Genomic DNA, 14,189 nt, shown 5'->3' with positions numbered 1-14,189 from the left:
CTATTCCTAGCATGCATACGAACCGTTATCCTACCCCATTTCAGGATGAAAACCCCAATATCCCTATCTAGGGTTCTAACCCTCAGACTATTATCAACTATTAGAGTGATCAATTCTAATAAAGAAAATATAAAATACGAACATGGTAGAGATAAAGATAATTATATAAACGAGCAATTATAAATCAATCCGCGTAACAAGGGTTCACATAGAGCTCGTGACCCTAACTACAATAAAAAGAAACTAGCCAAGCATAATCATGGCTAAAATAATCCAATATTCAAAAGCATAAAATTAAGGAGAAAGGAGAAGAACTTGATCCCATGAATCCTTTCTGAGCACCGCCGTCGTCTCTCTTCAGAAGAATAGGTCTCAATTCATAATTCTGTAATGAGGATCCTATTTATAAACCTCTTTTCCTTCTTCCAAAAATGCCCCCAGGGCAACACGGTATTATTTTCCCGCAAACCGGCGCCAGTTGGCGCCAGTACGACGCCAGTTTGCGTCGCGCTTCTGTCCAATTGTGAAAAACCGGAACCAATTTCTCGTAACTTGGCGCCAGTTGGCGCCATCCTTCTTGCTTTTGGGCGCCACTTGACGCCAACTTTCTTGTCATTTTGGGCGCTGGTTTGCGCCACTTTTACTTTACTTTGGCGCCACTTAGCATGAGTTTGGCGCTAAGTGGCGCCATTTTCCTGGAATTTGGCCTATGCAACATGGAATTGGCGCCAGTTGGCGCCACTTGCAAAACACCACTGTGAAATCCGAAAACTGGCGCGGGTGTGCGCCAGTGTGCCGCCATTCCGCGCCATATTACTGGAACTTGTAGTGTGCTACACCGTGTGGAATTGCGTTAACAGGCTTTTTATAATTTTCGCTTCTTTTTCCTGTAAAAACACAACCAATAGGTGAGAAATATAATTGAAAATAAAGAATCAATATAATTAGCAAATATGTATTTAAGTTGCTCTTTTATGAATCAATTCTTATCAATTTTAATATGGAAAAACCACACTTGACGCCAGAGGCACATCATATACCTATAAATTTCTTTTAGCCACTCCTAACAAGAATCACCATCAAAAGCACCAACGCTTAAGTCCACAAGAAAAGCTTGGCATATATATATATATATACCTGGACCACCATGGAACAAGAAATAGACCAAATTAAGCACCGTTCATTTAATCAGCTGTTAGGGAGCTAAACATGGAATTTTTTTTATCGATTTGGAGAAGTGATCACTTCTAAAGATTATTCTATTTACTAAGGATTTTCAAAGTTTATTTTTTTAGGGGACTCATCCTATGAATCAGGGGAATTTAGATATCCTACTAATTAATACAATGGAGAGGGGATGGAGGATAGAGTAAGAAAAATTGGGATGAATAACATTTGTAGAATCGTTTTGCTACGTACATTCGCTACATGTCCCTTCTACCAACTAAGCTGTTAGTACGGGGCATGGTTTTTAAAGATTATAATAATTATTAATTAAGTTACACGTATTAAAATTATAACATAGTTGAAAATAAATTAATAGGCTCGTGCGAAAAACCAACAGCTGTCTTATAACCTAAATTTACCATGTATAATATTTGGAAAGTGCCACATGCTGGATAGTCTGATGTTGGTTGCACTCAAATTTTGATAATCACTTCTGCAACTTGGAGGCGAAATTGACTAAGCAATAACTCAACATTCCATATAGTAGGAGCACAATTATTGGGAATCCAATAAAATAGAAATCATACCAGTATAGGTCCTTTGAAACCTAATTAATTATGGGTACCCACTTTCAGAGTACGTCCATCTATCACTAAAAAAAAAAACATAGAGAACTAGTTATCTTTCTTGTAGGATGCACAGATTTATTTTTGTAAAATTAGTCATTTAAAACTTTGTAATGTATCTGAGGAGGAATTTGACCTGATTATTGATAATATTTATTCTAAATGTTCAATTTACCAATCTTAAAATAGTAACTTAAATATTAAACTACTTAAATTATAATTTATAACATATATTGACCTTTGAGTAATTATACCATATGCATAAATAAATTAGATATAATTGGATCAATAGATGGATTACCTTCTCCAACCTACCATGCTAGGTCCCTTCTCAATCAACTTTTTTTTCCTATATGCTATGCCAGGATCCAACGTATGGACTATGGAGTATTTGTTTTTGCATTCACTTCAAAAAAATGAACCAAGTAATTTCACTGCTAACTACCAACTCAGCTTTCCTTAATTCTTACGCGGCAAACCTCAAGTTTTTTGTTTTGTTTTTGTTTTACTTTTTTGGTACTAGACCTCAGCCTGAGGTGGAGAACCTAAGATTTTGTTTGGGAGTTTGGAGGAGAAAATAAGAAAATGAATTCAAGGGAGATGGAAAGAAAGGAAGGGAAGGATATTTCCTTCCATTCGGAGTTATAACTCCCCCAATTGTGAGAACTTTAATTTTAAGAATAAAGAGGGTTTTGGAGAATTTTGTGAAAATTCCTAAATCTTTCCCCTCGTTTTAACTCACAAATGAGGGAAGAGATTAATAAAACTCTTCACTTTTTTTCCTTTCCCTCCTAAAATTAACTTCCAAACAAGCTCTAAAGGGATGGTGAGAATATTAAGGAGGACGGAGTTAACTCCATTCTCTCAACAGATATTATATGTTCAAGTCACTGAGCATGCACAAGTTTTATTGATTTTCACTTCACCATAATTGAGTTAAGATCGATTTAGATCATCAACAAAACCACGAAGTTTAAAACATACCATGTAATACAAAGGGATAGTTGATCAACCGACAGCTTGTAAGGGAACTTTCCTTCCATTGAAAAAAAGTTCTTGCTTTTCCACCCTAGAAATCTCTTTAATACTTTGTCTTTAATGATAGCAAAGACTTAGTTTTTTTTTTTCCTCTTAATCTCTTACCGAAAAGATTTGTTTGTTACATTATTGAAAGGAAGCAAAACAAACCTAAATATTCAACTGTGTACTAAAATATGAAATACTGAACGAACTTAGAATATTTTACGTGGTGAGGGAGAGAAAATAGGAAAATTATCATTCACACATTAATGGATTAAGTGACTACCCATAAAATAAGTGATATAATATCATATCTCAATCTAAAATTTTAAAATATTATATTAAAGATCCTTTTATGATGTGAGACTTCTCCATTTATGTTCAATTCCCAATAAATATTTATGGGTCAAGACAAAAAATTACAATATTAATCCAGATTTAATGTTATGACAACATCTATCATATATATAAATTACTAAACAAACAAATGAAAAATGAAGAAAATGCACCCTCACAAATTAAGAAAATAGAGGTCATAAAAGGGTTAGTAAGGTAGACTTGTGATTTTTTTTAATGATTATAGTGGTATTTTTACAACTTGTGATTTCGTCTTTCACTGGTTGCCAACTTGCCATCAGTTTCTTGTGGCCTCTCTCTCTCTCTCCCAGGGGGCTACCGTCAATTGATCTCTTGCCATCAATTTCTATGTTCGGGCATTTACTCTAATGACCTTAGCTTTTTAGTTTTTGCAGAAATTAACATGTTCGTGTCACTATCTATTCACCTTAGAGCATAAAATTTGGCGCTAATGAGTATTGGATTATTGGTTTAATTGGTGAGTTATTAATTCAACTATTTTAATTAAATTTATATTAAATTATATAATAAATATATTATAAGATGCATTTTGATCAATAATAACTAATATGAACCGATGAGAGCATTGAGTCAACGAAATCTGAATTAATCCGGTCGGTCCGATTCCGGTTTTAAAATATGGATTTGTGAAACTTCAAAAGTTGAGATACCGTAGAACATCATGTAAGTTTCAACATTGAAAAACAAAAGAAAAAGAATATATATATATATATATATATATATATATATATATATATATATATATATTTGGAAACAGAAAAAAGAATATTTATAATCCTTGATTGATAAACTTGTTCTAAATCGTAAAGACCTAAACCCAAGTACAACAAAAGTTTGGTCCAATCACAATGCATTTCTAAGGCTCTAAAAATCGTGTCCTGTTTCACTCTGTCTTATAAAAAAAAGTTATAATTTTAATCAAATATAAAATATTACAAACTCTCGTTTAGATGCGTGAAATATTTTCATAATATCAATTGGTCTTAAGAAATTATCGCAATAATTGCTTGGAATGGTATTTTTTTTCCATCATCAAAATAGTTCAAAAATTACTTTTTCTTTAGAACAAATTGATATAAAAATCGTCATTTGAGAAACAATTCAATGTTTTAATTTTTCTAGAATCAAATTAATATCTTTAAAATATTTTCAAAACCAAATTTATCAGACTATATATCAGAAAAGAACTTTTTGAAATGTCCCATGAATATCAGGTTGCGTACAATTATAGAAACTTTTATTAATTTTTTTAAGTCAATAAAAAATTAATTGAAAAAGAAAAAAATCCATTTTCAAATTTTTACCAAAAAAAAAATCCATTTTCAAATTTCAAGGATTCGTAATCATTTTCCGAAAGAAGCCTCGTATCATTCATCATTTCCCACAATTAATATATGGAAAAAAAGTTTTCGATGTTAATTTAGATAACTTTATCTAATGTTCATCGAAACGACGTCATTTTGGGGTTGAAAAATTAAAAAATTAGAGTGATATAAGACTATTATAACCCTGAAATAAATTAAAATTACAAAAATACCATAATTTCTATCCCAAAACGACGTCATTTTGATGAACATTAAATAAAGTTATCTAAAGTAACATCACAAAAAACAAACCCTTAATATATACTTTCAATTCTAAAAATCGAGCCCTTGAATCAAACTCAAAGTTACCCCTTTAAATTTGTATCACAATGTAACTTGGATTGAGAATTTGCTCCCAATATGATGTACTTGCTTGTCCTTCAAAGTTCTAACTAACAAAAGCTAATTTTCACATAAAGACTTAAGATTTATATAATTGTTAAGCTAAAAGCTAGCATTTTTAAAAAAATTAATCATCAAAGTAAAAGTCTTTAACTTTATTCTACACATCATGCTTACTGCTCAAGCAAAGATGCAAACAAGAAGGACAGAAGGTCACTGTGCCCATACTAAAAACTCAAATATGCTTATGGTTGAGTAAAATTAAATATAAATATATTTTTCAAAGAGCCAGCAATATGAAGGACGAAAAATCATAGTAGAAACCGAATACATCACCATTTCAAGCTGATAAAGTACGAACACTCCAAATTCCTAACAATTAGGAAAGAAAAGAACACATTATTCTTATAAAAGATGACAACCTAACATACTGATGTTAAATTTTTTCAAGAAATGTTTATTTTAATGGACAGACTAAGTGATGAATGTAAAATCATTTGTAAATTTTTTCAGGCAAAAATAATCCTTTAAGTTTATTGGTCTCACATATTGCATAGTAGTTGAACTTGGGTTATGTTGGAGTGCAAGATAATGAATACTTTGCATAGAATTACTCAAACAAACAAAAAAATAGGTAAGGCATAACATCAAAGTCTACCAGCATCCCTGCATGGTTGGTTTTCAGCAGTATCTATTCTGTGAGAGTGATAAATATGAGCCTTATTTTACCATATTCATTAACAACCAGGGGTTCAAATTCCAAATTGGTACTTTAAATCATTCACGCCTTGTGACAGAAAATAAATAATTAGATTAATTGCTCCAGCAACCAAAGGGAATAACAAATAGTAAATGCTGTCCCAACAACAAACATAAAGTAGTAAAACTTTTTTCTTTTTATCTTTTGTTGATTTTGCTTTTGGCAAGCAGAGTGCTACTACTGACTACTGAGCGCAAAGTAGTGACAAAATGAGACAGACACTACCCTTTTCTTGCACTTCAGCTCTTCCTTCTCCACATCCTTGAGGACTTTGACTTCACTTGAGGGACGAAATGAATGCAATGTATTTTATCTATGAAGTCAGGTCAGATCAAGGGTAAAACATGCTTGGAGAAATGAAAAAAATCTGCTACTCAGAGAGACTTTGTTTGCTCCATAAAAAGGCCTAAACTACCCTTAAATCTTATCAATTAGATGCTTGTTTTTGGCTTTCAAGTCAAGTATATTATGACAGGCATGATGACAACTAGAGGCATTGCTTTTGCATCCGAAGGAGAGATGAATCACGAGGGACCACCCCTTTGGTGCAATCGACCAAACTTTAGAGACATGTGTGTCAAGATTATAGAATGGCCTACAATACAAGACGGGTCGGGTCGTTCCCTTTTGTTCCCCTTGTCTTCTGGAACTGCAATCAAACTATATTAGCTAGAAAACATAAAACCAAAAATAGTAATAAAACAACAACAAAATCCTTTGAAAAATAAATTATTAATATTCTCGACCTGTCACGCTTAAGTTATATAAAAATCACTCCTAAAGTGAGACAAATATTATCTCGTTAACACTGAATATCACTTCTCATATATATGCACAAGGTAAGCATACTTGTTTCACGTCTCTGTGAAACATTCACCACGTCACGGTAGAGCTAGTACTCTCAAAGAATTTTTTTTACATTTTTAAGAACTTGAATTCAAAACCTTAAATAGAATCAAACATAACCACTTGAACCAATCCCTTTGATACTCTCATTTTCATTATACAAATGGTTCAACTAGACTCATAACAATTAGGTAATTATGAGTGGTCTTTTATATATATATATATATATATATACCATTTACACTAAAATGCAGAATTTATTTTAATATTATTTCTTCTGACATTTTAGCGTTCCACATTTTCATTTGTCTAAACAGATCGTGCTGAGATAAGAATATCTAGTTATTATATAAACAAATATAAAACGATGAAAAGTTGGTGGGTCAATTAGAAATTGATGTTCATGGAAAGCTTATATATTCGTGTTACCAAATCGCAGTAACTGCTTGATCAGTGCCGGCAAATGCAATAAATAAATAAATTGCAGATTTCTCTGGTGAAGAAAAGAAATAACAAAAGAAGCTGAGGTTGGTTCAATTGCATTAAGCACAGCAGAGAAAATGCAACTTCTACCAAAATTCTTGGTTTTTTTCAAATACTGGTAAACGAATTGTTGGTAAATGGCTAGTTTGTCAATGACACGGAGGTAACGTTAGAAAGTTAGTCAGCACTCACAAGCCCATTCGGGCGTGGCTGAAGTTCTACAATTAATTAACACCACTATTCTAAAACGAATATGGTTGCCATCTTAATTTGCGTTTTTTTTTTTTTTGTGGGGAGGGGGGTTATAAGTCAATTTGAAACTTTCCAGTTAGGGTAAGCAGCATTGACATTTCATCCACTTGAGAATTGAGATTTTAGGCTTTGAAAAAACTTTTGACTCAAACATACTTAACTGATTCATTCTCACACACTCCTTTGAAAAGTTACAATGTAAAATGTATTAGGACTTAAAAGAGAATAGTATTTGTTAGCTCTAAGAGAGACCCCGTAGATTGCAATAGTAAAAATTTGGTGGTACAAAATATATGACCTTAGAAAATAAAAGTTGTACTCAATATAATGAGAACATTTTCAAACAGTAAATTGGCCCTGAACTATATTTAAGATAAAAGTTGCTTTAAAAGAAAGGAGAGAAAATTCTTGCATAGGTGGTTGTAGCATTCTGAAAAGGAACGAAAATGAATTAATGTGGTGCCTAACTGCACATGTAGGGTCCGACTCGAAGACTGAAAATGGATTTTTAAGTAGCCTAACTTTTATGACTTGTCATGAAACTTGGGAAGCCCAACGAATGCAAACAACAGAAAAGAAGCCCATCTATCTTAAAGCTTGATTACAACGGGCTACCTAATATGAAGACTTGCCTCCTAAAATACATATGAATGGACAGAAATCGAAAAAGAGAAAAAAGCCCCGTGTATATATATATATATATTAAAAAATATGTCTTATTTCTCTTATTTCTTAACTACAAAATTATCTTTTAAAAAAATGTCATGAATATCCATTGGAAAGTTTACCTCCTTTTAAAATTTGGACACAACCCACATTTACTGGATTTTGTATCTGTTTTTTTATTAAATAATGGACAACTATTTTTTTAATAAAATTATAATTACACTTAAAATAAAATATATAGACAATTTAAACCTGTCAAAATAAAATCCAAAGTGTAATAATTTGGTACATAAGGAGCATATATCTATGTGTAAATATCATTACTCTTTTCTATGATGCAAAATTGTTTCTAACGATACTGAAAATTTTAGCAATCTGTACTAGTCCCTCTGGTATAGTGTTAATACACCTAAAAGTTGGCACTCCTCGTACGCTCGTCCCAACAAAATTTAATATTCCTCATGGTTTCTAATCAAAAGTCGCCTAAACAAGATCAACAAACACAAAGGTGTTCTTGTCATGCAGGGATATCTCTTAGGACTTAGCTGACGATTTTGCTTCAGTTGCATCTTAAAATGTCATATTTAACTAGCCGAATAGTTTTCTATAGAGGAGAAAAATTTATATTGTAGAAAAATCTAATATACTACGGATGTATGTACAATAGAATAGATCAATAAAAGTGTGTCACCTCATATGCTAGTGTACAGAAGAGAGAAAAGGAAAAATGATTTTTTTACTTCAGACTATGTACAACCGATAATACATAATGTAAAATTAAAAAATCGAACTAAGCTGCATGTGACGGATGTACTAAAGATGCATGATCCATTCCTCTAACCCAAAAAGTTAAATTGTAGGTCCTTTTGCACCCCTCCATTACATTCTAAAACACATTTTTGGCCACATCTAGAGCTTGCTTTGCCATCATGTTGTTTCAATATTTAAATGCTGGTTGCAAATACCAATTGCCATTAAGCTGATTGACCATATATAACACAGTCACTTATACCAAAACCTACTTAATTAAACTTCTCCTATTTTATTTGCTCTATTTCTAGCTATGAAATATGTACATACTACTTGTTCTGACATATGAAAATACATCAACTTAATAGAGGCTTCTCTGCATCAAACTCACTCTCTAAGCCACCTCCATGTGCGAAGCCTTCTTTCCCTTTGGCCCAAAGTACAAAGTAGAGCCCAGTGAACATGAGGAACATACCCGCAAAGCTGCCATGAAGTATTATACAGACGAATAAGATACTATAGTTGGAAATATGATTTGAAAAATCAATAGCTAGGAATATTATCAAGGTACCTTCCAATATTAATGGTGTCTCGTAGAGTAACAACCGAGAAAATGACAGAGCAGACTGTGCCAACGGGGCTGAACATGGAAACCAAGACTGGCCCTCTCTTCTCAAGTGCCCAACCATTGAAGCTTAGGCATATTCCATTCACTGCACCTGCCTGTGCATTTTATTACAATTTTTGCCTTCAATACCCAATTAATCATGTCAAAGAGAATATAAAAACAATTGCATACTTAAGGGTTTAAATTCAAATTGAAGGCTCTTAAAAAACTACATTATACAAATCACATGCTGAACCAAGTGTCAAATTGTCCTTTTTTTTATGACAGTTAAAACAAACAAACATATAATCAATAGGACAAGGAGACAGACTAGTTGAAATTACCAGAAGAGAATAGCCAATCATATCTTGAACGCTCACAAGTGGCCAACTAGTATTGAATTCGTGATCTTCAAGTAATTGAGCTGTTGTAGTCATGAACGCTCCGAAAAGGGATGATATTGCACACAATGATATCGGTGCAGGAAAAGCTCCTAGAGTAAAAGCCTGCAAGAACAACAATTTTTGTTGAGTGATGAAATTTAATGTAATTTGTTTTGTGTCTCCTTTTCCTATTTGATCAAAATTTAAAAGTTACCTGCAGGACAATGTTGCTTGACAATATGAGGATTGCGGCCAAGAGATAGAGGCAACCCATTATCTTTTGTCTGTCAAACATTACATTTGGTGGTGGAGAAGATAATTGAACTGATCCCTCTTCAGTGGGTGCAGGAGTAGAGATGCTTTGCATTATGCTCATTGTGAGTGCCCCTAAGACGCAAAGCAATGTGCCAATGATTTTTACTCTACTATATGTGCAGCTTAAGTTGACTTTTTCTAACCTGCCTAGCATAAAAGCTTTCATCAGCATGGAAATACTATAAATAATACATACAGAAGTCTTATACCTACTTTTATACCATTAAATTTAGGTGTTTAATATCTCTCATGTTGTAAGAGATAATTTTAAAATTATCTCCTGCATACATACAAAAGTGTATAGAACCCATGTTTTTTCTTTTTTCTTTCTTCTTTTTACGTGACCTCACATAAATCTCATATATTTTATGTACGTAGGAGATAAAAATTTGTATCTCCTAAAACATGAAAAACATCACATCCTAAATTTATGTGTTGTGTTATCGCTTAATGATTCTTAATATGTCCTAGTGCCTTTTTCCCCTCCTTCCTTTAAATTGTGTGAATTTTTGGGGTACATAATAAGTGCATCATCCTCTGCAATTAAATAAATCCTTTATCCCCTGGTGTTACCATATTCACCCTTAGGGGATGATTAGAGAAATATTGAAACTATCAACCCATGTAAAAATAGATTATATTACCGAAAAGCCCACGCGATGACGAAGATAAGACCTGGGGCAAGGTTTGGCATGGCAGTTCCCATTGCTGGCGAGGTTAGATTGATTCCTTTAAGGAATAAAGACTGGAATAAAGTTACCCTGCATACCATGATACCAAGAATCAAGATAAAGAGAACGGTAAACCTAAAGAGTATCCCCTTCAAAAGATAGAAACTAATATAATATCTGGGTATCCAACAATAGTATTTATTTTTCATACAAGACAGTAAACTAGTGTTGTGGATTTATAACATGGAGGAACAAACTCTTTATCACTTGAATCAATTTATGTTATAAATTGGAGTTGACAACTAAAATTATGGATTGTTGTGTGATTTTACTAGTTTTATTTCTTCTTTGCAAATAAGGAGTTGACAACTAGACGATTTCATTTGGATGAGAGCATAACCTGCAATTAAGCCAATTAAGCTATAGAAAGGAAAAGCAGAGAATAAAAAACATTATAGCCCACTTGGATGAAGTTCAGGTAATTATTATTTCCCTCAAAAATCAAAATACATCCTTTTTTTTCTTTAACTTTTCTCTATTTCTTTCCGGTTCTTTGTAAGTAGGGGTGAAAGTGGATTGGGCTGGGCCAAGCTTTGCCTCGAAAAGTTCAAGTCTACGTCAAAAAATTTTAATTTAGCCTGGCCCAAGCCTAGTACGAGTCTAATTGTTAGCCTGACTTGATCCGTATATAAAAAAACAAATAGTCTGGCTTAGCCTATTAGCCTATTAATTTTTAACTTCCAAGCAGAACCATAAATCAACTTTACAAAATACTCAAATTCTGTTGCTAAATCAAAAATCATAATTTCAACGTCCAAACAGAATTCACAACAAAACTCATACAATCTGCATTTAAGTCACTTTCAAAAGCAAAATGTTCAAACTAAATAACATATCTCATTAGATCCAACAAACAAATTCATACTATGTAAATTAAAATAACTACATAAATCCAATAAACACATCATGATACTTGTAGTAAGTATAACCTTTTCCAAAAACTTTTTAATATATTCATATACACAATCTAACATGCTGAGATGTTGATTTCTCTCACATAAGAAATAAAGTCATATTTCTATTAAAATATAATAGAATATAATTAAATTATAAATAATTGCAATTGATTAAATTTATATCTTTTGTTTTTTCTTCAAGACATACTTTATTCTATTTTATTTTATTTAAAATAAATAGTACAATATATGTCGGCCTGTAGGTTTATAGGCCAGACCTTGTGAAAATTGGCCTACGACCTTTTTATTAAACAAGTTTTTTCAAGCCCAAGCCCGACCTATTTTACGAAATATACTAGGTCGGGTCTGGTCTGACGTAGGCCGAGCCGTAGGCCCCTGTAGGCCGGCCCGACCTAGTTTCACCCCTGCTTGTAAGGAGTTATACTTATTGGATTTGGATTCTGTAACTTTTATTTATTCATTCTTTTATAAAGTTATTTTAGACTATATTTTGTCTAATGTTCATTAAAACGACATCGTTTTGAGTGAAAATAATGGTATATTTGTAATTTTAATTTATTTCAAATCATTTTAACTTCTCAACTTTTTAACCAAAAATTACATCGTTTCGATGAACATTAGATAAAATTTTCTAAAATAATATTAGATATTTTTTTCTTTTTTTCGTTGTCGAGAAAATTAATGGATCCATGATCCACTACTTCTACACAAAAATAATGTGTCTTTTACTCAAATTCCTTAAAATATTACCCACCTTATTATAAAGGGTTAAGATAAGCCTGACACCTAAATAGGGGGATTAACACGAATTACGGGTGTTTTCACTTTTAATAGTTGGGAATAAGGAATTAAGGATAATTTGGTGCTTGACCCAAGCAAGATTGTCTTCAGAGAGATCCTAGGGATCAGATATTCCTTAAAATCTATGACAACGTATCCGCCTTTAACAATTCTCTAAAATTAGTTTCTTATCTGCCTCCAAAATTTGTAGTGCTCTTAATTTCTTCCCATTAATGGAATTCAAAAACCCACATCTCTATGAAACTTATTTGGTAGATTACCAAAAAGTGATTGCATGGTGTCCTGGGATGAACTCAAGAATCCACAAATTCAAAAACTATTTCCATGCCCCATTTTTTTTTGTTTTTTTTTGAAAAAATTGTAATTAATTAAAAAGAATCAAACTTGATACTTAAAACTTGAAAGCATTAAACAAAAATAAGGGAATTGAAAACAGGAATTCAATTAATCTAATTCCACGATTTATCGTTCATATTTTTTTCAGAACACTTAATGAAAAAATGTTAAAAAGAGAAGAAGAGAATTTAATGGTAAAGAAAATTAAGAACATATCCTTACCCTCCAAATGAAAGCAAGAGAATCTGTATAAGCAACTTGAAACTGAATTTCCTGGGCCATCTACTCCTGCAAAAGATACATACCACCATGAAATTTATCTTCAAACAATTCCCATGGTCCCATAAAAAACAGGACAAAGAAAGTAAAAGAAAAAAATATATATAAGAAACTGAGAGAAATAGAGATAGAGAAAAGACCTTTCATAATAAAGGGCAAAGGGGATGAGAATAAGGAATGTAGCAAATGAAGTGAAAATAACAATGGAAAGAGAGTTGATGCCTAAAGACATAAGATAACTCAACAACACAGCATTCCCCGCGTAAACAAGTTGCACCGCTATCAACCCTCCAATTATTGCTGCATCTTCTATCATTCCAGCATTCATCAACCCCACCATCGTCATCTTTCCTTCCAAACAAATCAAAAATGCCTCCTGAATCTTCGAGAGGATATATTGCAGCCTATCCTCTCTTCATTCTCTTCTGCTTTTTGTGTCCTTCCTTTTATTGCATTTGTTGGTTTCAAGAAAAATAAAATAAAATAAAAACTGAAAGGTGGTGGTATTATATATATATATTTATTTGTGGTTACTGCTCTAAGTCAGAACTGAGCTAACCTTCATGTCGTTCCTACCAGTCTTAACAGGGATCTAATCCTTCCTGTCGCTGTCCAGATTTTCACCGCATACCAACCCCCTCTCTCTTTCTCTGATTTGACTATTTTTCCCAGATATTGAAAGTGGGTATTGGTTAACGTTGAAGTGTCTTTTTTGCTACATCTAAATCTAGATTTTCTCTTAAAAATAGAGAAGGATATCGTCCATCCCACGGAGAATGTAGCTGTTTTAATTTTAATAGGTGCTTCGAAATTTCATTTATTAATAAAATTAGTTTTTTTTTTATCATTATATAGTTAAAAACCATCCTAACTCTTATAATAAGAGTAAATGTTAGTAATTTAATTTTGGAAAAAATATTTTTCAAGTTAATGCAAATAAATTATCTGTATTTATTTTCAAAATGACGTTGTTTTGGTATTGAAATCTTAAAAAATTATAAATATAAAGACTATTATAACCCTGAAATAAATTAAAATTACAAAACACTACGATTTCCGCTCAAAACGACGTCGTATCGGGCTTACTGCAGAAAAAACGAACCCTTTAATTATTTACTTCTCTATAAAAAAAATATGTACTTCACCTCAAATTAAATTGTCTTTGA

The 14,189-nt window shown here is 32.3% G+C and overlaps 1 protein-coding gene across 1 annotated transcript; it reads right to left on the bottom strand.

Annotated features, from left to right (window-relative positions):
- Positions 1-8,605: 8,605 nt before the first annotated feature.
- Positions 8,606-13,479, bottom strand: LOC133287472 (WAT1-related protein At5g47470-like). Its single transcript, XM_061485102.1, has 7 exons — positions 13,164-13,479; positions 12,967-13,032; positions 10,604-10,720; positions 9,859-10,102; positions 9,606-9,767; positions 9,226-9,377; positions 8,606-9,137 (listed from the first exon to the last, which is right to left on the bottom strand). The coding sequence occupies exons 1-7, from the start codon at positions 13,367-13,369 to the stop codon at positions 9,011-9,013; spliced, it is 1,074 nt and encodes a 357-aa protein (XP_061341086.1). The 5' UTR covers positions 13,370-13,479; the 3' UTR covers positions 8,606-9,010.
- Between the last annotated feature and the right edge of the window lie 710 nt (positions 13,480-14,189).

The sequence above is a fragment of the Gastrolobium bilobum genome, unplaced genomic scaffold (genome assembly GCF_033153095.1).
Source record: "Gastrolobium bilobum isolate Gb01-03AN ecotype WA unplaced genomic scaffold, APGP_CSIRO_Gbil_v1 utg5060, whole genome shotgun sequence".
Taxonomy (NCBI): Eukaryota; Viridiplantae; Streptophyta; class Magnoliopsida; order Fabales; family Fabaceae; genus Gastrolobium; species Gastrolobium bilobum.
The sequence above is the reverse complement of the archived record's forward strand: the minus strand, read 5'-3'. Positions and strand labels throughout refer to the sequence as shown.

Excerpts from the sequence above, each read along its gene's own strand:
- LOC133287472 (XM_061485102.1), bottom strand. The coding sequence starts at position 13,369 with ATGACGATGGTGGGGTTGATGAATGCTGGAATGATAGAAGATGCAGCA. Across the intron at positions 9,378-9,605 it reads TGATTGGCTATTCTCTTCTG|GCAGGTGCAGTGAATGGAAT; the intron begins GTAATTTCAACT and ends TAAAATGCACAG. Across the intron at positions 9,138-9,225 it reads GACACCATTAATATTGGAAG|CTTTGCGGGTATGTTCCTCA; the intron begins GTACCTTGATAA and ends ACTTCATGGCAG.